Raw genomic sequence first — 23,673 nt, forward strand, 5'->3', positions numbered from 1 at the left:
TCTGGTCCTTCCCAGTTCCACGGGGCCTGCATCTCTGACTTTCACCGGGAATACCTGAACTGACATTCTCACAAGCCCATAAACAGACTTGACGTTCAGATACATTAGACAATTGAGCATGGTCATCCTGGGCTCCGTTTCTTTGCCTCCTTTTCTATATTCTGCTGGGACATAGGAGAGAGAAAGACTTGTTCCTCTTATGCGTTCATTGGCTGGCTCTTGTATGTGCCCTGATGGGGGATGGAAACTGCAACCTTGGCAAATTGGGATGATTCTCTAACTATCTGAGCTATTCAGCCAGGGCTACTTCTTAATTTTTCAATTACAGTTGGCATACAATTTTATATTAATTTCAGGCGTACAACATAGTGATTATAATTTTTTTTATTCACAGCAGCTTTATTTGTAATAGCCAAAAACTGGAAACAACCCAAATGTCCACTAGCAGCTGAATGGATAGAAAACAACTGCAGTATCGTGATTATACATTTATATAAACTATAGAGCGATGACCCGATAAATATAGTACCCATCTCACACCATACATACTTATTCCAATATTACTGGCTGTATTCCCTGTGCTGAACTTTACATCCCCATGGCTATTTTTTATAATGGTAATTTGCACGTCTTAATTCCTTCCCCCTTTTCACTCATCACCTCAACCCCCCTTCCATCTGGCAACCATCAACATGTTCTTTGTATCTATGAGTTTGTTTCTGTTTTGTTTGTTTAGTGTGTTGTTTTTAAAATCATGTTATTTGTCTTTCTCTGTCTGACTTATTTCACTTAGCATAATACCCTCTAGGTCCATCCATGTTGTCAGAGATGGTAAGATTTCATTCTTATTTATGGCTGAGTAATATTCCATTGTATATATGTACCATCTCTTCTTTATCCATTTGTTATATCAATGGACGCTGAAGTTGCTTCTGTTTCTTGGCTATTACAAATAATGCTGCAATGAATATAGGCATGCCTATGTCTTTTCAAATTAGTGTTTTGGGCTTCTTCAGATAAATACCCAGAAGTGGAATTTCTGGGTCCTTGTCTCTTGAAAATCTATTTTATCTGATATAAGTATTAATATCCTAGTTTTTTTAATCTCCATTTTTATGAAATATCTTTTTCCATCACTTTACTTTCAGTCTGTGTGTGTCTTTTGATCTGAGGTGAGTCTCTTGTAGATAGCATATGTAAGGATTTTCTTATCCACTCAGCCACCTTCTGGTTGGAGCATTTAATCCATTTACATTTAGAGCAATTATCGATATTTAGTTATTGCCATTTTATTATTCATATTTTAAAGTCCTTTTCCCCTTTCTTTTTAAAAATTAAGACTTTATTTTATTTATGTATTTATTTAAATCATCACCTGAGGGCATACTTCAAAAGAGGAAAGGAGAGAGAAAGAGAGAGAGAGGGAGAGAGAAATATCACTGTGAGAGAGAAACATCAATTGGTTGCCTTCTGTACGTGCTCTCATTGGGGGGGTCGAACCCGTAACCCAGGTATATGCACTGACCAGGAATCAAACTGGCAACCTTTTGGTGTACAGGACGACGCTCAACCAACTGAGCCACTCCAGCTGGGCTCCCCTTCTTCTTAAAGGCCTTTTAAGAATTGTTATAATACTGGTTCAGTGGTAATGAACTCCTTTAGCTTCTTCTTGTCTGGTAATTTACATTTTTTATTTACTTATTTTTAAAATTTCTGCCATTTTATTTCTACTTTCGTTGGGTCAACCTGTTCTTTTTCTACTTTCTTAATTTTAATACTTAGCATACTCAGCCTTTCCCTTTTTCCAATATAAGGAATTAAGGCTGCAAATTTCTCAATTACTATTTTAGCTATATCCCACAAGCTTCAATTTATAATGTTTTTATTATAATTCAGTTTTAAGGATTTTCTCATTCTCCTTATGTTATCTTCTTGATCACTTGAAAGTGTTTTACACTTTACAGACCCCTGATCTAGCTAAAGCTTAGAGGTCTTGGAGGGAATATAGAGACTCAACCTGGGCAGAGGCCTCCCGCTGCTTCTCAGACTGAGAATTTTCAAATTTTTAAATATTATCCTTTAATTGTGTTGTAGACATACAATGTGGGGTACATAATACTGGCTCTTTTGTGTTTGAGACTGTTTTTGTAAGCTAGAATATGGGAAATAGTTATAAATGCCCCATGCATGCTTGAGAGCAATATATATTATTTTATTGGGTAAAGATCTAAATATGTCAAATCTATTAAGTCAAACCAGATAATTGTGCTGTTCAAAACAAACAAAAAACCACTCAGAGACTCCATGGGCATAGCGTGGAGAAAGGAGAGTCTGAAGTGGGGGAGATTGGACACGGTGGGGAGGAGGGGTGGGATAGAATGATAGAATGTGGGGGCTGAGAGGAGGGAAGGGGTGCCACTCTAGGTTGGAGGGGTCAGGAAGTCTGTTTTGGGGCACCTTGTGGGGCACCAAGGAGAGAAGTCCAGGAGGCAGAGGCTGATGGCTAAAGTCATGGGCACTCAAGGAAGTGTGGTGAGGCTAGAGATTGTGATCTAAACCATTCTGGAATTGTAAATGGAGTATCTTTGGTTTGCTCTATTAATACACATATGACTGTGCCTTGACTTTTCAAGGGTGTAGTATCAGTGGCCTAAGGAGTGTGACTCAGTCCTGCCCCTGTCAGCCCAGCCCCAGTGTCTGTCCTCTCCCTGCCATCATGCCCACCAGGGTCCCTTTTTGTCTTGGGTGTTGTTCGGTGTTCCAGGCCCCCTTCGATGAAGAGAGTAAAACTTAACCCCAAATCGGTTCATCCCAGAGCAGATTCTAGGCAGGGGAAGGTGCAGGAGGCACCACAAACAACCCTGACCCACTTAACTGCCCTCTCTGCCACCTGTTCAGCACCACGCAAGTCGCTCCTCCACGTGCAGGTCTAAACTGACTGGATTTCTGAGTCATCCCCTGGGCCCGGTGCCTGCCTGCCACCTGCACCCAGATAAGGGTCTAGCAGTGCTACTGGGAGGGACTGAGGTTAGGTGTCAGGAAGGACTTTGCTGGTCTCACCTGGGAAGGATGACATGGGAGTTCAGGATTCTCGTTGGCTTGGGATCCCTGGGGAGGTGAAGAGACGATGCTTCCGGAAGGTTTTGGAGGCAGGGCGGAAGGCGCAGCAGCCTACTTTGCATGCCACAGGATCACATGAGGCCTTGTGTCTTTCCACCTCCCCACTGCCTGGGAACTCTCCCACCTGTGTGTGTGTGTGTGTGTGTGTGTGTGTAAGAGACATATTTATTTGGTGCTTTGCAGTTTACAAGGCATTTTTCCGTCTTTAACCTATTCAGCCTCGATTTTCTGGAGTAAAATGGGCATAGCAATAGTCGGCATTTCAGAGGGTTGATAGGCTGTAGATAAGGTAGGATTAAGACACAGGTGACAGGTGGAAGTTATTATCTGAAAGGCCTTTCTCACCGGAGCGGGAGTGTGACTACCCTGCTTTGCGGATGGGTGTAGGCGCCTGGCTCAAGGCCGCTCGGATTTGAGGGGCAGTGCATGGAGTGGGCCGGTGACACCGGCTGGTCTGCTTGGCCCGGGCTCAGGTGCGGAGGGCCGCGTGGGTGGGGACCGAGCTCCCGCCAGGGGCGCGCAGCCCGGTGACGCCACCCTCCTCCTCCCCGCGGGGCGGGGCCGAGCGGGACCCGGCATCCAGCCCGGCTCGGCCCAGCTGTCCGCGCCAGCCCGGGACCCCAGTCATGATTCGAGCTGGGAATGGCTGCGGCAGGAAATGAGGCCTGGTTCTGGAAGCTTCCTGGAGCTGGAGGTGCGGGGTTGCAGGACCCACGGCGCGTGGGGAGGCGCGTCTCCGGGGCCCTCGCTGTGTCCGGGCTCTCCCGCAGCCTCCCTGAGTCCCCTTAGCAAGTCCACGGGCACGTCGCCCCGTCTTAAATGCTTTTACATTGATTTTAGAGAGGAAGGGAGAGGGACGGAAACATCGATCCTGCTGCCTCCTGCGCGCCCCCTCCTGGCGATGAAGCCACAACCGGCCTGTGCCCTGACCTGGAATCAAACTGAACTGTTGGTTCATGGGTCCACGCTCAGCCAGAGCCACACGGGAGGGGGCGAGGGGGCGGGGGCTGTCACCCCCTTTTAAGAACAAGGAGCTGGGGCACAGCTGGTACCTAGGCTGGGAAGGCGAACCACCCCACCACCCTTGGAAGGCCGGGGAGAAGGCAGCTGCCACGGGCAGAGGCTCCACATTGCGGGTCCTGCTGACTCATTTAGCACTCGCCCTGCAGTCCGGAGCCTGAATGCCAGCTGGCTCATCAACAGGGGCACCGGGACTGCCAAGGCTGCAGAGGGCTCTGAGCGAGCACATCCTCTCAGAGGGGACCCAGGAGTGAGCCAGGTCACTGGAGACGGCGCCCAGCTAGGGCACAGACCACTGATGGGTTGGGGGGGTGGGCATGAGCGCTGCCTGTCTGAGGTGCCTGTCGCCACACTCGCTGCCAACTTGCCTCGGGAACCAGACGGGCCCCGCTGCCAGCCGGGCCTCCCTGTCAGATCTGCTGTCTGGCTGACCTCCCTCAGACCTCCACTCTCCCCATGTGGAGATGTTTCTTTCAGGCAGGGCCTGCTGGCCAGGGAGCAGGGCTCTCTTTAAAGTGACCGCATTTCTCTACTTACATCCATTTTGGATCACTGTCATAGTTTAACGTTCTAATGATTTATCCCCAGTAATTATTTTCCTGTCAAGCCCCCCCCCCCCCCACATTATACTGCCCTCACCATCCTCTTTCCATATTCACTTCAAAGAATAGATACGCAGATACATTCATCAGTTATACTTGAGGCTGACTGCTCATTTTACTGGGAGTCCTGGCTTTTTAAAAGCTTAAAGCCCCTCTCCCTCCCCAATTCACCATGTAAGCTTAAACTAGAGGGAAATTTCTGTGTTGGAATGGCAGCCACCCCAGGGAGGACAGCAGCTGAATACAGACTGATACTTGTGGCAGAAATGCCATCTAGAAGGTGAGGACCAGCACAGGTCATGGCGGAACCAGGAATACCTGGCAGATTCTCACGCCCCAACCTCCCCACCTCCCAGGAAGCAAAGTTCGAGGAGGAAAGTGATGAGGCCCAATAAAGTCCCACAGGTGGGGCAGGAGCGGGAGGAGGGGAGGGAAATCTGTAATACTTTCAACAACAAAGATAATAAATTAAAAAAATTTTTTTTTTAAATCCCACAGTGTTGCGTGCAGAGCGCCTACTTGTGGTAGGAGCCATCCCCGCAGTGGCGCAGGCAGGAGGCCTGGGAGTTGCTTTTTCTAATTCCTACTCCTGTTGGTCAGGTGAAAACACGCAGGTCAGGAGACTGGAAATGAGTGGCCATGCAAACTTCTTGTCGTTTGCATTAGAAAACCTCTGCCCTCCTGGGGGGAGTCTGAGACGGTATTTTTTTGGAAAAATATTCTAGTAATTTTCTTCAACGTCAGCATAAGTGCCCGAAGAGGGGAATGGCTCACCTAAAGGTCTTTTCCTCCTTCAAACCCCTGCTGGGCTTGAGGCGCCTGCTTAACACCCAGCTCTGCCCCCTGGGCACAGGCAGTGAAATGAGCGCGACCCCAGCTGCAGTCAGGTGTGTGGAGACTGTGTGAGAAGAATCAGCAGATGCACACGGCAAACATTTCTGAAAACCTCTGTTGATATTAGGGAAAGGGAGAGAGAGAAACATCAATGATGAGAGAAATGTTAATTCTATTTTATTACCTTTCTCTCATCATTGATGTTTCTATCTCTCCCTTTCCCTTCCTCTCTGAAATCAATAATAATAATAATAATAATAATAATAATAAAAAAAGATGCCGTAACTGGTTTGGCTCAGTGGATAGAGTGTCGGCCTGCGGACTGAAAGGTCCCAGGTTCGATTCCGGTCAAGGGCATGTACCTTGGTTGCGGGCACAGCCCCAGTGAGGGGTGTGCAGGAGGCGGCTGATCGATGTTTCTCTCTCATCGATGTTTCTGACTCTCTATCCCTCTCCCTTCCTCTCTGTAAAAAATCAATCAAAAAAAAAAAAAAAAAAGATACGTTGCAAAATTACAACAGTCCTGAGGTACAGAGGGGGAAGGAATTACATAATCTGGCTGTTGCTGGTGGTGGTGGACGATCTGGAAATGCTTGGCACTCTCCAGGGAGAGGGACCAGCATATAACGAAACTTGTTTTCAGATTCTCCCATGGCCACGTGTGGGAGGGGTCAGAAGGAGACCTGGGCAGGAGTCCTGAGAGGCCAGGCGTGAGGTGGTGAAGGGACCCAGGGACAAACACAGCGCGCCCTGAAGGGCTGATGGTGCCGAGGAAGGAGCCAATGGGACGCTCCAGTTTGGGTCCGATGGGGGAACCGGGAGAGACGGAGGGTGAGAAGAGCGCAGGTGTATCTCACCGTTGCCAAAGGGCATTGCAAAGACTGGGGAGTCCTCGGGGGAACTCCTCCCTTTTGAACCTGGTAGGAAAGAAATACCTTGTTTTCCGCCAACCTCAGATACGCTCCCTGGTTTCACATGGAGCACACGGCCTCCGGTGCCCCGACAGTACAATACTTAATTGCTCTTTAATGAGGCCTGAAGCCTTCAACTCAATTAGACCGAGAAAGGAAGCCCGGGCAGAGGTGCCAACTCGGTAGCACCTGCTGGTCAGGGGTCAGTGAGCAGGCTGGGCCGTGCGGGAAGACCTCCTGCCCTTCTGGGAAGTCTGAGACAGGTGCTGAGGACCAGGGCCCATGAGGCGGGGAAGGAGGGTCCACCGTGGCCAGAGCTCTGGCCTCACTTTGTCGGGAAGAGTCATTTTTGAGAAGGGGGACCCAGCGGGATGGCCCCCTCCACTGGGACATTCTCATGGTCCCACCCCTCCCTCCTTAGGCCAGAGTTTGAGAAGAGAAGGGGAGGGCCCTGCTCCAATGAAAGGACACATAGGCCCCTTGTTCCCCAGGAAGTCTGAGCTTTGACATCAGGGCAGGGTGCCAGGCAGGGGAGAGCCCTCAGGCGCAGCCTGTTCTTGCTGGGAGGTGTGGGAGCACAGCCAGGAGCTGGGTGGGGGGAGCCTGCGGGGGGCCAGCTGGCCAGTTTTGCAGAACTCATTCCTGGGACTGAGCAGTGAGGTCAGAGTGGAGGGTGTGATAGTGAAGATAACAGAAAAGGCAGGTGCTGTCTCCATACCATCTTATGGAGGGAGGAATGAAGCAGCAAAGAAAAATGGCCTTTCTTGGTCTCAGCCAACAGTGTGGGTGTCCTGGCTCCAGGCTTGTCCCTCCTCTGTGGCCCCAGCAGGGGACACTGCCGCCCCTCTGAGGTTAGGAGGACTAACCCTACCCCACCCCCCAACCTTGGGCCAGGCCTGGTGTTGGCCAAGACCCAGCTGGCTCATGCTCTTCCCCACAGACGCAGGCTGCCATCCCGCTCCCCTCTCCAGGGCATGAAGCCATGGCTGGAGGACACAGAGCCATGGGGGATAAAAAATATTTATTTAATCAGAGAGCCTCTGAAGGCACCTGGTTTCTGTTGAGTATAAAAAAAGGCAGTAAAATAGCAACTGTACAGGATACATGATAGACACAAGGCAGGGGGAGCAGGGAGGGACAGGGAGGTTGGGGGAGGAGGTGCAGGGAGAAGGGAGGGGTGCAATATCAGACTGGACCTCAGAACAGACAGTCCTGGCCCCTAGCCACCCCGGTACAGACAGACAAACATACAGACACAGACACACACACACTGAGCCTAGGAGCCTCTTCTGTCTGCTCAAGTCGGAAGCAGAGCCAGATGTGGGGGATTCGAGGATACGCAGGGACTGTGTCCCCTCCCTCGACGCTGACCTGCATGCCCACAATGTCCCCACTGTCCACCGAGAGGCTCCCTCCTCGGGGCCTGGACACCGGGCCCAGCACAGGCCATGAGAAAGCAGAACTCAGCTAGAAGAGAAAACCTCCGGCTCACCCCTGCCCACCCCGAGGGACAAGGAAGGGGCAAGAGCTGGCGGCCAGCGCAGTCCTCTGTCCATCTGGGTCACACAATTGCCCGGAACAGGAAGGAGAAGACAGCCCCTAGCGCCAGGCCCAGAGACAGAAAGAAGGCCATGATGGATCCAGCTGTCTCAGCCTCAGCCGGCTGCACTTTCCTAAAGGAGGGAGGCAAGGCTACCTTAGGATGGCCCCTACTCCAGCCCCACCCAGGGCATCAGAGTGGGGAGACTTGCCTGAGCACCCAGTTCTGCTGACCAACCCATCCTACCCTCCCAACCCCAATCTGGGGGCTGTCTTCCTCCTTACCTGAGAGTCCCCTCCCCCACCCCCACCCCCACCCCCACCTAAGTGAGCCTGGGCACCCCCACCCTGCACTCCCGACCAGGACCAGGTGCCCCTCCCTGCTTGGCCCCTCAGCCTGGAAACCTTAAGCGCCAGGATCAGGGAGTCTCCCTTGCCCTCTCCCCCTCTGTGGAGTGCCCTCCCCCCCACTGGAGCGCTAGGCCCTGCCCGACACTCACTTGGGCCCAAAGCACATGCAGAGACTGGCGAGGTAGCCATTGGAGAAGGCGAAGGCAGCTATGAAGATGGTGTACCACGCGTCGTGCTTGAAGATCACAGCCAGGTATTTGCGGGGGTGGACGTTGCACAGCAGCAGCAGGGGCACGAACACTAGCCGGGCCACCACCAGGCTTGGCAGCCAGCGGCTGTCCTTCCCAGGCTGTGGGGACCAGGCAGTGCCTCAGCCGGGCCGGCTCCCAGGCACACCCCGGCCCCCAGGGGCCCCTCAGGATCTGCACTGAAACCTCAAAGCCGGGTTACCCCTATGGGTACTGATGGGGAGGGTGCAGAGTGGAACCTTCTGGAATGCTGGAAATGTTCTCCAGCTTGACCTGAGTGGTGATTACACAGGGGATGTACATATAGACATTAAGCTATACACTGAAGGCTTGTACACCTCACTATACATAATGTCTTGGTTTTTAAAAAAGCCTGGTCCCCTTGTCGCCATACTTTCTTGGTGCCCTTTATGGTGTCAGGGTGGGCTCTTCCCTCTCGCCGGGGCTTGGTGCCCTCTGCTTCCACTTACCCACATGGTTATGGTGGTGAGGCTCCGGCCCAGCCAGTCGAAGACATTGAAAGTCAAGAAGCAGGACACAGGAATGAAGTAGCGTCCTGGGGAAGGAAGAATCCATTAGGGGACGGTGATTAGGTCTGGAGGCAGACTTAGCCACCTTGACCCTCCCTGGGCCTGAGTGTCCCCAGAGAAGGGCAAGAGGACCAGGAGAGACTAGCCGGGGAGAGGGCAGCCCAGGTCTCTTTTCCCCACTCCCAGTCCTGCTAGAGCCCGTCCATCCCCATCCTGGGAGCCCCTGGTGTCCTCACCCCAGGCGCTACTGCCTGCAATGCTGGACTTGGCATCTGAGGTAACCGCAGGAAACACCCCAATGGTGACCGTGAAGATGAAGCAGACGGAGAGAGCTGGGACTAAAATCTGGAGGAAAGGACCCAGGTCCAGTCTTCAGGGCAGCCATGCATTACAGAACCACACACACACACACACACACACACACACACACACGCACGCGCCCAGTCTTCAGGGCAGCCATGCATTACAGAACCACACGCACGCACGCACACACACCCAGGCCTAGTCTTCAGGGCAGCCATACATTACAGAAACATACACACGCACGCACGCACACACACACACACACCCAGGCCCAGTCTTCAGGGCAGCCATGCATTACAGAAACATACACACGCACGCACGCACACACACACACACACCCAGGCCCAGTCTTCAGGGCAGCCATGCATTACAGAAACATACACACGCACACACACACACACACGAATTTAGGAGAGTGGCCAGAAAGGGAAGGGATGGACTGTGTCAGGGAGGGTGGGTGGGTCGGTGGGTGAGGAGTGAGCAGAGAAAGGGTGAGGGGTAGAGGGCACTCACATTTTTGAGGATGGCCCAGATTGAGGGGCTATTGTTGGTGGGCTGAGAATTGGGGGCTGAAACTCCAAACTCCTTTTTGCCTGCTCTTGACGCCTCTCCTGGGGTGACAGGTTGTGGAAGGATTTCCAAATTGTAGGAAAGACAGCAACAGGAAATGATGTAAACATTCCCCAAAAGGGCTGGGGTTAGGTGGGGGTGGCACCTCCTTTCACAGTGCACAGGGCACCCTAACACCTCTAGCGCAGACCTCCTCACAGTGCCAGTCCCTGTGCCCCGACCTCTCCCAGGAGCCTCAGCTCAGGCTACACCTTGTCCCAAAATCCGAAATTGCTTCCCACGAGCACCCAGGACCTCCCCCTATTATAGTTCTCACAGCTCTTATTTCCCAGTGTCCCCTCGCCCCACCCCTGATCCCTCTGCCTCATCTCTGCCAGTAAATACAGGGCACCCATTCCTGCCCTCTGTGCTCAGCTGCCCCCTGCCAGGAGGCCCTCCTCCATCCCAGCTTCCTCAGGCTCTGCAGACCTTTACTAATGAGGTCCAGCTTGGTCTCCTGCTCTCCGGGCCCTTCGAGCTTGAGCTGCTGGTAGTAGCGGTAGAATTCCTATCAAGTGAGGAAGGCAAAGGTGGACTCAGAAATGGGATCTCCAGAATCTCCGCCTCCCCCAGGTGTCAGCCTCAGAACACCCGTGGTCCAGCGCCCTGGGCTCCCCAGACCCCAAACCCCCCCTTTCTCCTTTTGCTCACCAGCCGGGGCAGTCCCAGGTAACAAATGATGGTCAAAATGATGACCCCGCAGGCTGTGATAAAATAGCCGAAGGCGCTTTCTGACAGCTCTGAGCCACCTGGGGTGGAGGGTGTCAGCAGTGAGACAGGGCCCACCGCCTTCTCATGGCACACAGACGGGCAGATAAGATAGACAGCAAGACTTACTGGCGATGGCGCAGATCATGGCCACTGAGGCGAAGATGCCTGCCAGGCCCTGGCCACTCATGATGGGGGCCGTGTAGTGGGCAGGCAGGAGGCCAGCCAGACCAAACAGGCTGCCCTGCAGGATGGCACCGAATGCTGGGGGAACAGGATGGGCATCAGCAGGGGTGCGGGCAGGGTGAGGCTCACTTCCGCTGGGGGCTGTTGGGCTCATGGGGGAAACAGATTCCTGTAACTCCTGCTTTACTGCCCGTGGGTCTTGCTGCCCAGGGGCCCTTCTCTCCGCCCCTCACTCGAAGCCCTGTCCCTGCGGCTCAGGCGCCTGAGCCCTCACGGCCCACGGCGTCCATTTCCTCTGGGGGTAGGAATGAGCTTCTCTGGCTGGCTGTGGGTCTGAAGGAAGGGTGGGGAGACGTGGGAAGATCTCTGCCCAGGTCCCCTCCCAGCCCCGCTTACAATTAATGAGCATGATCTTGATCATGGTGATGACGAAGAAGGGCAGGGCGTCCAGGGGCACCCTCACCAGGATAGCAGTGGTCAGGAACACCAGCAGGATGGCCACCAGGCTGCCCAGGATCCGAACGGACTGGGGGATCCTGCAGGGGAGGCCGAGGTGGCGGAGAGGCGTGGCTCAGCCCAGGGTACGCAGGAGGCAGCCAGGGGTCAGGCTGTGCCTGGGCGCTCACCTCTGATGCAAGAAGGAGTTGAGGCAGGCGAAGATCAGCATGGGTAGCATGGCACACAAGGTCATGACATTGTTGAAGATGTCACGCAGATAATTCTGATCCGGAGAGGGTACCGTGGGGGTGGCCGAGGCCTGGATGTCCCTGCTCAGGTTAGCAGTGCCCACGGACACGTTCTGGGGCTGGCCCAGGCGGTTTTTGAAATACTGTGGGGGATGCAGGGAGGAGTGTTAGCACCTCTCTCCCTGTGCCCACGAGTACAGGTCCAGGCCCTGCCTGCCCCGTGGACATGCCCCCTGGAGCCCCGTCCCCCCGTCTCACCAGAGTGGCTGTCATGAAGAAATTCCAGGGGAGCAGGGTCCCCAGACCCAGCATGAAGAAGATAAGCCAGACGGCTTTGTACCTGGGGATGGAGAGGAAAGAGGAGCCAAGTGACCCCCCATCCCCCACCCCTTCCCTGATCAAACTCAGGGAAGCCTGTCCCTCCTGCCCTTCAGGCTCTCCAGCCATCCCAGGGCACAGGGCATCTGTGTTTGTGTCCAAGTACATGTGTCCCCCTACGAGCGTAAGTGGAGGGGGAGGTGTCCTGGGATAGGGGACAGGGCCCAGCTGTGTCCAGAGGAGGAGGGTGGGGACACAAGGCTGAAGGACATGGCCACAGGACGGTGGTTCTCAGCCCCTGAAGACTCAGGGGACCCTGCAGGCTTGGGAACCAGTGTGACCCATACATCTGGAGGTGGTTTTGGAAATCCTGCTCTACAGGCTGGGGGTGGTGGGTGAGTGAGAAGCAAACAGCAATGTCTCCCTCCCCCGCCCGCCCACCCGCCCGCAGCTGCTGGGAGTGACCGATGCAGTCTGGCCAGGGAGCATGCGGCTACCCAAAGAGAATTCTGAGGGCACGAAACTCCCAGACCATTCTGGACCTCGTGGGGCAGGCAAGGTGCCTGAGGGCAGCGGGAAATGAGGGAACTGTTCTTTCCAGGCCCAGACAGAACCGGCTTTGTAGGTCACACCACCCAGGGTAGGCCAGGAGGTATCCGGCCACTGAACGTCACCTGGTCCCCGGAGTGTAAATAAGTGCCACCCCTGGTTTTGCCAGGCCAACCCCAAGTCCTACACCTCAGGGCCTGTCTGGGATGGGCCAGCTTCCCCCAGGCAGCCCTGGGTGCTCCCACTACGGTCTCCAGATGTGGCTGCCCTACCCTCCCGACAGCCAACAGCTGCTTTCTTCACAGAGATGGCAGGGACAAAGCCCAAGGCAGCGAGGACAGGTCTGGCCAGAGCGCAGTGCCTGGCCTCACACAGGGAGGGCCTGGGTGAACGCCCCAACTGGGCAGGTCTGAGTCATGAAACTACAGTCCCCAACTCCCTCATATACCCTTGAAATAGAGAGCTAAGGGCTTGGTTCAGAGACCCAGGATGAAGGGAGAAACTGCCAGTCAAGGTCACACAGGAAAGGGTGGGGGGGGGTGGGATGAGTGCAACAGGTGATGGAGATGGGAGTGGTGAGGCTGGGAAGGGGCAGGCAAGCAGCCTGGGAGTAGGGACGAGGGAAGGCACGGCCTGTACTTACTGTCTCCTTAAATTCTCGCCCATCCAAATATACCTCACCTCTATTTCACAGGTGGGAAATGGTCCCAGGGAGGTAAGTGCCCAAGGACCCACAGCCAGAAATAGTCTAGTTCTGTGGCTTTTGGCACAGGGAGGGAGACAGAATGGGAGGGAGAGGTGAAGGGGTGAAGAGCTTTGGACTTGAGGCATGACTTCATCAACTTTCTATGGTCCCAGACTCCTTGGAGAAGATGAGCCAAGCGACAGCCTCTTCCCCCAAAACACGTATGCGGGTCTAACTTGAGGGAGTCACAGGCTCCAGAGGTGCAGAAGGGAGGGGAAGGTCAGAGCAAGGACCGAGTGCATCAAGGTCATGTGAGAGAGACGCAGCCCTGAGGAAGGGGCCGTTCTGCCAGATGTGCTCTGTCTGGAATGAGGGGTGCTGCCAAATGTCTCCCCAGGATGGTGGCAGGAGGGCCGGAAGCTGCTGGCTGGCTGGAGAGCAACAGCGGAAAAACTGACAGGCCAGGGAAGAGCTGCCACTCACCCACCGTGACTCTCCCCACAGACACCCCTGTCAGCACCGAGCCAGGGCAGGCATGGCCCCCACCCCTGATGCAGACCTGTCTCACAGTGGCCTGGCTGGAAGGCCAGCCAGCAGTGACAACTCCAAATTCCAAAGGTCACGTCACCCGGCCCCCTAGAGGCCCACTTCCACATCTCTGGGTCCCCAGCCCAGGTCTCCCAGTACCTGTCCTGAGGCTGGTGACTGGTTGTCATGGTGACGACGGTCCTGGTTTTGCCTGGCTGACTGCTCTCTCCCTCTGAGGCTCGCTTGGGGCAGAAGCAGTGTGAGGCCTTGTCTCCTCCTGTTTCCCCACAGGCTTCTTCAAGCTCTTGGGGGTAGAAGAGGGGGCAGGGCAGACAGAGCTTGCAAACCCAGATCCCAGCAGGAACCCCTCCTGGCCCTGCCTCTCAGGACTGCTCAGTCTGACCCCGCTGGCCAGTCCCGCTGGGCCCCCCTGCCTGCTCAGGCTCCACCTGGCAGCAGGCCTGGCCTGGCCGCTGTCACCGCTATTTTTACCCAGCAGCAAAGCCGTGTGTAAGCTGGCAAACCGGAGGGTGGAGAGCAGGAGGGAAGGAGGAGGACGTCTGATTGAGAGGGAGGGAAAAGACAGGCAAAGGCAGGGAAGAGGATGAGAGGGGTCAGGGACAGTGACGACAATGGAAGGAGGCACAGGAGGAACAGGAGGAGGGAAACAGAAAGGAGATAGAGTGGAGAGGGGGGCTCCAAACTACCATCTGCAAGAGCAGCAGCCGGCGGGATGAACGGGAGAGAGGCCTGCCCTCCCAGCCTCCCGGGAAGCCCCTAGATTCCCGCCTAGGGAGGCTCTGGAGGACCTGTCCCCTCCTGGAGGCGCCCCAGACTCCAGCCTCTCTGCTGGTGGCACCTGAACCTTCCTTTCCAGCCACTGCCCAGGGACTTCCTAGTTCCTGGTTAGTTTTCCAGGAAAACCCTTTCCGATGGGTGTGGGACACAACCGTTTCCACAACCTAGCCTGACCCCTCCCCTGACTCCCCCGCCCCTCCCCCCAGTCCTGGCCTGAGTCACCCCATCCCCCGCTGGTTCCTCCCACTCCCAGGCCCCTACACTCTTCCCCTTTCTCAGAGCAAACTTGCAGGGAAGACTGGGGGGTGGGGGCACAGGCCTGACTAACTGCTAGTCCCAAAGCGCCTACCCGCCCCTCCGTGTCCCTCTCCTGCTCCCCCCTGGTGTTACTCCCTTAGCTAGGACCTCTTTGGCACCAGCAGATAAAATGTGCTGGTGCACACACACCCCCGCCCCCCCCAAAAGGGAAGGCCTCACTTTAGAGCCAGGAGGACTGGCTTCCCTCGCCCGCCGGGGGCCTGCACTCACCAGGTGCCCAGGCTTGCCAGGAGGGTCAGAGCTGTGGAGGCTGGGCCGTCCCTGGGAGGTGGTCCTAGCTTCCACTCAGGCAGGCCTTGTCCATGGGTTCCTAGTCAGGGTCCAGAATGAAGACAGTGCCCCAGGGCATATGGGGAGAGAACCTCCCTGGCCTGGCTGTGAGAGGCAGCTGCCCCATTCTGAGAAGCCTCACACCCTTCCTCAACCAGGGAGATAAAAAACCACCCTGCAGCTGGGGAGATAACGACCCAACGGTCTCAGCAGGGGAGCTGAGGGAATGGGTCCACGCACAGGTACAGCCAGTGCTCCAGGTCCCAGCCCCAGACAGACACCTTCAGGGACCCCATCCTCTCCACAGGCTTTCCTCCCCATCCCAGTACGTCACCCGCACCTGGGTCATAGGACAGGCAGGGGAGGAGCAGACCGGCACATCTCCATCTGGAGGCCGAGGGCTTTTTTCGTTCACCCTTTCAACAAATATTTACCAAGGGCTTTGCAGGCTAGCCAGGCTCTGTTCTAGGCCCTGGGGCAGAGTGGTGAACAACTTTTTACATTTTCTAGAGGGATGAGGGCAAGAGGGGGGAGGAGGCAATGGACAGAGAAGGCTCAGGACTCAAGTTTTCTATAGGGACCAGGGAGGGGAAACCCCAGCTTCTCACCTCAGCACGCCCGGTGCCCCTCTCCACCCCCTCAGGCAAGATTCCTGGCAGTGCAGTTTCAAAGCGGGCCAGAGCCCAGTTTCCTTAGTGGAACGGGCCTTAGGCTCAGAGGAGTGTTCATTTCTGCCTTCTCCCGAAGCTTCACTCCTGCTTTCTGTTCTCAGTAAACCCACCCCAGTCCTGGGTACGATTCAACTCCAGGGGCAGCCCCTCCCCCTGCCCACATCCTGACGCTCAGCAGGCCAGCCCAGGTGTTTTATTGTCTGCCTTTGCCCAGCAGCAAACAGGGATTTGATACCAGCTCAGAGCATCTGGTATACCCCTGGCCGTGCCATGGCCTGCCCACATGGGGCCCTGAGAGCAGCCGCCAAACTCGGGTTCCCCGCACCTCTCATGCACCCCAGCTTCCAGACACACCTCTGTGGTGGTATCAAATTCTCCACTCCCCAGGATCCTGTATGGGCCAGCCTGCAGATAGCTCCCCTTCCCTTATAACCACCACAGCTAGTTCTAGATGGTCTCCTCTGAACAGAGCGGGGCAGCTAATGTCCAGAGAGGTTGAGTCTCCTGCCTGCAGTCACAGAGCAAGTGAAGGGGCGAGCTGGAATTCAAACTCAAGGTATAAAGCCTGCTTCCCAGCTGGCCCTGTATACGGGGAGGTGGGGGTGCTCCATCCAAATAAGGGGGGACATAAAGTGGCGGCCAAGGCTGACATGAGTGTCAAGTGTAAGGCACCCCTCTTCCATTACACACACATCCTGGCGTAGAGGCGTAGAGGGGGGGGGGTCTAGAGCAGTGGTTCTCAACCTGTGGGTCGCCACCCCTTTGGCGGTAGAAAGACCCTTTCACAGGGGTCGCCTAAGACCATCGGAAAACACATATATAATTACATATCGTTTTTGTGATTAATCACTATGCTTTAATTATGTTCAATTTGTAACAATGAAAATATATCCTGCATATCAGATATTTACATGACGATTCATAGCAGTAGCAAAATTACAGTTATGAAGTAGCAACGAAAATAATTTTATGGTTGGGGGTCACCACAGCATGAGGAACTGTATTAAAGGGCCGCGGCATGAGGAAGGTTGAGAACCGCTGCCTTCTCCCTCAGCTACACCCCTGCTTTCTGTTCTCAGTAAACCCACCCCAGTCCTGAGTACAATTCAACCCCAGGGGCAGCCCCTCCCCTGCTCACATCCTAGACTCTAAAGGTTACCAGGGAAATGGGCAGAGGGGCCGCCCAGGAGGGGCGAGGGGCAGGATGGCGCCAACTCTCCACTGGGAAGGAGGCCCGAAGGTGTGCGTCCGTGTCTTTCCCCGAGGAAGGAAGGGTCCTCTCTCTGGGAGTAAATGAGGACGCATCCGGCAAGGGGACCCTAGGGACGCGAGCCGGTCAATGACAGGCGGTGGCTAAAGAGCGCACCTCTGCCCCGCGCGCCCGCAGCCCCGCTCTCCGCATCCGGCGTCGCCAGCGGCCCGGCGCCCCCCTCCACCCACCAGATTCATGGAGATGACCGGGGCCCGCCCGCCCTTTGCGGAGGTCAGCTCCGCGACAGCTGGCTTCAGGCCCAGGAGCCATGTCCCCCCGCCCGGCTCGGGTCCCTCTGCCACGCGGCACCCCTTTCCTGCCCTCCGGCACCCCTCTGGCTCGCCACGTGCTGCGCGGCTAGACACACGGTGCGCCTGGGGCCCCACAGGACATCCCCGCTGCTCGCCGCGGAGCTGCCAGCCCCCGCCTCCCTGCCCTCGTGGCCGGCGGACAGCGGTGCCTTCCGCTCCGCCGGTCCCCGGCCCCCCAGTTCCCGGCCCCCGGCCCCTGGCAGCACCTGCAGTTAAGGGGTCCTCCTGCGCAGAGATCCCCGCTCTCTAACGCCGCTTCCCGCGCCCGCCGCTGCGCATTCAAACCCGCCTTCCCCCGGCCCACCCCGGGCACGCCCCGCCCCGCCTCGCCCGCCCCCTCCGCCCCCCTCGCCGCTCTCCCCGCCTCGCGTCTCCGCGCGGCCCCGCCCCGGACCGCCCCGGCCAGACCCGCAGAGGCTCCCGCCCCAAGACCTTCGCCCCCAGGGCCGCTGACCCACACCTCGCCTTATTCCGGGGCTAGGACCTCTCTGGCCCCGGCTGCACCAAACCCTGCCCAGCCAGGGGCACGCGGCGTTGGAGGGTGCAGCCCCACAGGAGGTCCCCTACCTCCCCGGTGCTGGGGCTACACGCATCCTACACAACTGCCCTCAGGGCTCTCCCACCGACAAACCTGCCAGACAGGCCCGGGCGCCCCCAGCTCCACACTATCTGAGTGCGCCTGGCGGTGCCCTTATCGCTCCCCAAGCCCCTCCCAGCCACTCGCATCCACACTGCACCCTTTTCCTTCCAGGACCCCTCCTTTTCAGCGCCACTTTCTTCCTTTCACACCTGACCTGGTCTTTGCTCTTCCGCCCTCGACCCCACTCAGCCCTGGGATGCCTCCGACAACATGGGCATAATCAGGGACCTGTTTTCCCCTCTAACACACACAGCCCACATCCACACAAACACGCCACCCACAGCTCTGACTCGGAGAGGGATGTGTGGCTCTGTGTGTGCGGTGATGGGTGGAGGCTGCCCTGTGGCCCCCTCATGATTCACCCTTTCTAAATTCAGATCTTTGGAAAGACGGAGGCACAGTTGGGTATGGGAAGAGAAAAAGCCGGGAACAGCCTTACATCCTGAGGAATCCTATTTCCTGACAGGCAGGGGCGGAAGCTTGCTGAGACCCACATCCTCCACCACCGGAGGAAGAGGGGGTGGGCGTGCTGAGGAGTGGTCGGTCTGAGTACCTACAAGGGAGGGGGAGGGGGTCCCCTGCAGTTTTGCAGGTTAGTAAATCTGGGGGAAGGGGAATCGCTGCCCCTACAGCAGCTCTCAGTGCTGGAGGACAATCCAAAGGCAGAGAGGTGCCGAAGACGGAAAATCCAATGCAGTCCCCAACCTCGCCCCCTCGGCCCAAGAGGCCTGTCTGCTGGGGAAGCCACAGACACTAATTAACAATTAGGAGTACTAATATCTTAGGGATGGGAGAGTCACACCCTCTCCCCAGATCAGACTGTGCCCCAGGGGAGGAGTAGCTTTGCCACTCAAGGATCAGTGGACACTCCCAGGCTACTCCAGAAGGGTGTTGCCAGCCTTCGAGCTGCTTGTCCCAGAGACATGACACACCATCATCCCCCAGTCTTAACCAAACAGAGGGCAGGAAGAGGGGTATTGGTGGTATTTTTCTAGGCACTGCACCCTGGCTTAATGGGGATTGACACTGCATCTCCATTCCTACCCTGTGTTTGTCCAGTCTCTCTCTCTTCCTCTCCAGGCCCGCCTCTCCCCTCTTTCTTGGCCCCTGTCTCTTTCCCCACCTCTGTTGACCAGCTTTGGAGCTATGGGGGTGGCAGGCCTTAGTGGTCAGACAGATCTGCCAGGCATGGCTAGGCTGGTGGCCAATGGCTGCAGTTGTGTGCAAAGGAGGCTGGAGTTGGAAAGAAATTGGAGGGAAGTGGTGAGGGTTCTAGGCCAGACCGGGGAGGGCCGGTTCCTCTCTCCATCCCCCCACGCCCCCCGCCCCCTCCAAGCCTGGCCTGTTCCTTAGATGGCAACAGCCAGGGCTGTTATGGCTGGACACAAGCCCATCTGGCACTCGCCCTGCCTGGGCCCCCTGCCAGCACCGGTAGCCCTCCAGAGCCACTTCTCTGGGCAGAGATGATTGCTGGATGCCAAGGCCCTCTGCTGGACAGCCTCAGAGCCCAACTCACCCAGCCTGTGCCTGGAGTATTTCAAGCCCCTTTCTGGGCTCCTTCAGGTCCCTGGCTCAGGTGTGGGTTGGGACCCTATTTGAAATTGTGGCTTGTCCCAGACTCCATCCAAGCCCGCCTCACCCCAGGCGGCCTCCCTCCAGCCTTGTTTGCTGGAAATGTTGGCTGAGCCCAGCGTTCTGTCCCCAGCACATGCCTCACGACTGTGTGCGTTCTTAGTTGTGTTTGTGACTGCACCTCCATGGCTGGGCTGGGACTAGGGCAAGGCCCGGGAGGTACTTGCCTGAGATGCAACATTTAAAGGGGGGGTGGGGGGGGTGGGGAGGGGAAGGGATGCTGCCAAAAAAGTCAGGAATCAAGATGAATAATATTGTCATGAAATACTTTTTAAAAATCCTAGTAAATGAAAAACATCCATGAACAAAACATCAACATTTAAAATAAAGACGGGATCTGGCCCTCGCAGGGTCAGACTCGCCTCACCTTCCTTGAGAGTGGACAGGGGCTTGGGCGTGCCCTTCTGGCCTAATTTCTCACACCTTTGCCCCTTCCTCTGCCCTGGGTGGGCTTCTGACCTTGCGTGGTCAGTCTGTGTTTGAGGCAAAGTCCCAGAAAGGTATGCCCTCCGCCGGAAACCGCAGATTCCCACCCGTGGCTGTCCCACCTCCAGCAGGAACCTAGCTCACCCTCCGCCTCCGGGGGGCCGGGACCCGCGCAGACCCCGCCCGCCCCGCCTCTGCTCCCCGCACACCTGCGGGGGCCTGGGAGGGGCGTCGGGAGTTGCGGAGGGGATGGACAGGAAATCCTTGGGCCCGCATGACCCTGGTCGCCCTCCCGGCCTCCTCATCTCGGGAGAGGGGCCGCAGCCGGAAACCGCAGCCCGCGCCGGGTCTGGCCGGTCTCCGCCGGGGCGGGAGAAGGGCTGCGACCCGCGATCCGAGCCCGCCCCAGCTCCCGGCTCTGTCCCCGCCCGCGCAGCTCGGTAGCCGGGAGCGCTCCGGGGAGGCCGGCAGCAAGGCCCGGCGCAGAAAATAGGGGTGGGGGGGAAGGCTCCCGTGGCCCCGGAGGGGAACAGGTTAGGGGACAAGGGGCTCTCACCCCCTGCACCCCGCTCCTCCCCGCAGGCCGCCTGCCCGAGGGGGGCGCGCACGAGCGCTGGCTTTGGAGGACCCAGAAGGAAGCCCAGGGCCCCGGCGGGGAGCCCGCAGGGCAGGAACGAGGCTCACAGCTCTGGCCTCAGGCCTTCCCCTGGCCCTGGCTTCTGGCGGGTGTGGGGACACGAGGGGGTCCTGTAAGACGCCCCTATTCCTTGCTGTGCCCCTCTGGCCCCAGAGCTTGTGGAAGGAGGAGGGAGGGAGGACTCTCGCTGGAGGACCCTAAACAAATGATCCGGAGGCTGAGATGCAAATACTAGTACATCTGACAACTCTCATTCGACCTCTGACGGAAGTCCCCTTGGGGAGGAGGAAATGAAGCGGTGAGTTCCTCGGGGGGGCCCCCCCCCCCGCCCCCCTCCCGCCGCCCCAGCAGCACCTCCTCTGCCGGCAGAGTGCCCCTCAGGAGCAGGCATTCTGCACTGCTGCCCTCAGCCAACAAACCTCCCTCTTCCGCCACCAGGAGCTGAGAACGGCTCCGAACGCAGTCAGGACATTGTCCTCCTCACAACCACACTGTCGCCAAGAGGCCAGCACTGCGGCGGGCGTGGGGCCCACTGCAGTGAGAAAAGAGGAACAGCTTCCGGGAGGCGAGGCCCCACAGGCTCCTTGGAGTCGGGTGGGAGGAAGCCTGGAGCTGTTCCTCACCCTCAGCCCCGGGCCAGGTGAGACTGTCAGGCAGCACAGGCACAGGCCTCCTGAGTGTGGCTGATAAGAATGTCAAAGGCACCCCAGGAATTCAAAAATATTTACTGAGCACCTGCTGCATGCTGGGCTTTGGGGGCGGGCTGAGTCTCTGGGGAATCAAGGTTTCATGCTCTTAAGGTAAATCCTCAGCCGGGAAGACAATCTGGGTTAAAATCTTGCCTCTCCACTAAATGGTCAGTTGTCCCTGGTTAAGCGGTGTCCCTCCCCGGACATGCCCCCGCTTGTCTGGGGTAAGGAGGTGGGGAGAGCTGCTCCTTGCCCTGCGGAGGCCCCCGGTGATGAGGAGAGGCCCTGAGGGGTGCAGGGAGGAGGTGAAGACCAGTTTTCTGCTAGATGGGGGGCCTGGTGCCAGTCATTGCTGCTGGGGCCGGGAGGCAGGCTTGTTCAGAGGCGTCTCATGCTCAGTCCCGAACCCCGGCTAATGCCCACTGGGCAGGCCTCGGTCAGTGATGGTGCCAGGACCGTCGTACTCCACAAGAAAGCAGTTCGTCCCTGCTGCTAGCAGGACTCGTGGCCTCATTTTTGGGGGGCTAACCTCTCCCTCCTCTCAGGGCGGGCCACTCTGGAGGCCTCTCCGGTGTCTGGCTGGTGTCTCTGGCTGAGGATGAACAACAGGCAGCTCAGCAAAGCCTCACGCAAGTCCTGGGAGCCCAGGCGGCGGGCCAATCGACGCAGCAGGGGCAGGAGGTGCTGGCGGGCCAGGCGGGCGGCGGGCAGCAGCAGGCGGGACAGCAGCATTCGAAGCAGGAGCGGGAGCAGCGGGGCGGGCATGGCCGGGACAGTGACTTCGAAGGCAATCCGGAATCTGGGCTTGCCTCTCCTGCTCCCTCCTCACCTGCAAAGACATGGGGTGCTGGGCAGAATTCCCACCCCCTCCGGTTTCTACCATCACACTCCCAGACCTCAATTCATGGGTCCCTTTTGTTTTCCTGAAGCCCTTTCTGTTGGCGAGGTAGCTGGGGCAGGAAGGTTCTCCCTGTAGGGGAAAGCTGGGACCAGGGCCGACAGCCGGCCATTCCCAGCCTCCAGGGCTCCCACAGTTCCCTGCACCCCTCCCTTCCCTGGTCACCCTCTCCTCTTGCACACACTCTCTGGACATTCTCCATTCCTTCTCCCTCAATCCAGCAGAAGTTCCTCCCCAGGCAATTCTAACTTTTCTTTTGTGGGACCTTGATCCAGCTTGACCTGACACTCCTTACCCTCCCAAACCCCCACCCCAGGGGCAACAACTCTTACCAGTCAGGACCAGTGCTCTGGCTGAATTAGCTTGTGGGGACACAGCCTCCCAGGACACTCAGTACACAGGGCTGCCCCACCCAGCTCAGCCCAACCCAGGACAACTTGCCAGGGTGGGGGGAGCAAGGAAGAGACAGCTGTGTGCTGGCACCTGGTATCTGGAGGGGAGGGGGCAGCTGGGCTGCAAGAAGTGGAAGGAACAGATGCAGGAATTCTCCTGGCTGGGTTCAGACCTCAGAGACGGAACCCAGCCTGCACTTTGTAATGATGTGGCTGTATGCATGCTGATTCTTCGGGCTCCGGTCCCCTCCTCAGTTACCTTAGTACCTGGGCGGGGGGTTGGAGGTGAGGGACGACCTGGGAGGAGTAACTGGAGCGGGACTGTGTCTGAGACCCACTTGCCCAAATCTTAGAAGCAGTAATACTGCAGCAGCCCAAACACACCAGGCATGCTCAGAGCGGGCTAGAACAGGACTTCGGCAAGCACTTGTGGGCCCTCCCATGGGGCAGAGGAGTGGGGTCACCGTCCATCTCACAGCTGGGCCCAGTTGGAAAGAGCTGGGCGGCACTCCAGCTGAGGAACAGGAAGAGGAATACCCACTTCAGGACCCTCTTCTCTACCTACTCCCCCACAACCCCAACCCCAAGATTAAATTAAATTCCACATGGTAGCAAGATCTAGAGATAGCCTGGGTTTGTTTTGTGTGGCTGCATGACCAAGGGCGATCCCGAGTGGGGGGGTGAAAGGATTAAGGAAAAGACAGACAAGAGAATAATAGCTGGGTCTCGGTGGGACGCTGCTTCCCTGATGAGGAGGCAACGACAGCGCCCACAAGCCGTGTCTTTATTTTATAGCAGATGCCATGAGGCAAAGTAGGGGCGTGATCACGTCGTTTACAGCATTCTCGTGAGCTCCAACCTCACTCAACTACATGCACCTGAACTCTAGCACAAGGCATGTGGGGCTACGTGTTTGGACCATAGGTTCAAGCTTACAACCACAGCCGTTGGCTATGATTGTGCTGGGGGGGCCCTGCCCTCCAGCTGGGACTTGCACGTGGCAATGAGAGGT

General features: G+C 56.9%; 2 protein-coding genes across 2 annotated transcripts; both read right to left on the reverse strand.

Moving 5' to 3' along the window:
- Positions 1-7,473: 7,473 nt before the first annotated feature.
- Positions 7,474-17,659, reverse strand: SLC29A1 (solute carrier family 29 member 1 (Augustine blood group)). The gene is made up of 14 exons (XM_036317828.1): positions 17,554-17,659; positions 15,054-15,153; positions 13,887-14,031; positions 11,906-11,987; positions 11,588-11,790; positions 11,358-11,497; positions 10,905-11,039; positions 10,719-10,816; positions 10,497-10,575; positions 9,972-10,069; positions 9,392-9,500; positions 9,096-9,181; positions 8,527-8,726; positions 7,474-8,160 (listed from the first exon to the last, which is right to left on the reverse strand). The coding sequence occupies exons 3-14, from the start codon at positions 13,913-13,915 to the stop codon at positions 8,049-8,051; spliced, it is 1,371 nt and encodes a 456-aa protein (XP_036173721.1). The 5' UTR covers positions 13,916-14,031; positions 15,054-15,153; positions 17,554-17,659; the 3' UTR covers positions 7,474-8,048.
- Positions 17,660-21,461: 3,802 nt separating this feature from the next.
- On the reverse strand, positions 21,462-22,246 carry MYMX (myomixer, myoblast fusion factor). Its single transcript, XM_036317962.1, has one exon. The coding sequence runs from the start codon at positions 22,134-22,136 to the stop codon at positions 21,882-21,884; it is 255 nt and encodes an 84-aa protein (XP_036173855.1). The 5' UTR covers positions 22,137-22,246; the 3' UTR covers positions 21,462-21,881.
- Between the last annotated feature and the right edge of the window lie 1,427 nt (positions 22,247-23,673).

The sequence above is a fragment of the Myotis myotis genome, unplaced genomic scaffold, assembly GCF_014108235.1.
Source record: "Myotis myotis isolate mMyoMyo1 unplaced genomic scaffold, mMyoMyo1.p scaffold_m19_p_7, whole genome shotgun sequence".
NCBI lineage: Eukaryota > Metazoa > Chordata > Mammalia > Chiroptera > Vespertilionidae > Myotis > Myotis myotis.

Coding starts and splice junctions, on each gene's coding strand:
- MYMX (XM_036317962.1), bottom strand. CDS start 22,136: ATGCCCGCCCCGCTGCTCCCGCTCCTGCTTCGAATGCTGCTGTCCCGC.
- SLC29A1 (XM_036317828.1), bottom strand. CDS start 13,915: ATGACAACCAGTCACCAGCCTCAGGACAG. Junction 11,988..13,886: donor AGTCACCAGCCTCAGGACAG/GTACTGGGAGAC, acceptor CTCCATCCCCAG/GTACAAAGCCGTCTGGCTTA. Junction 9,182..9,391: donor TGCAGGCAGTAGCGCCTGGG/GTGAGGACACCA, acceptor TTCCTTCCCCAG/GACGCTACTTCATTCCTGTG.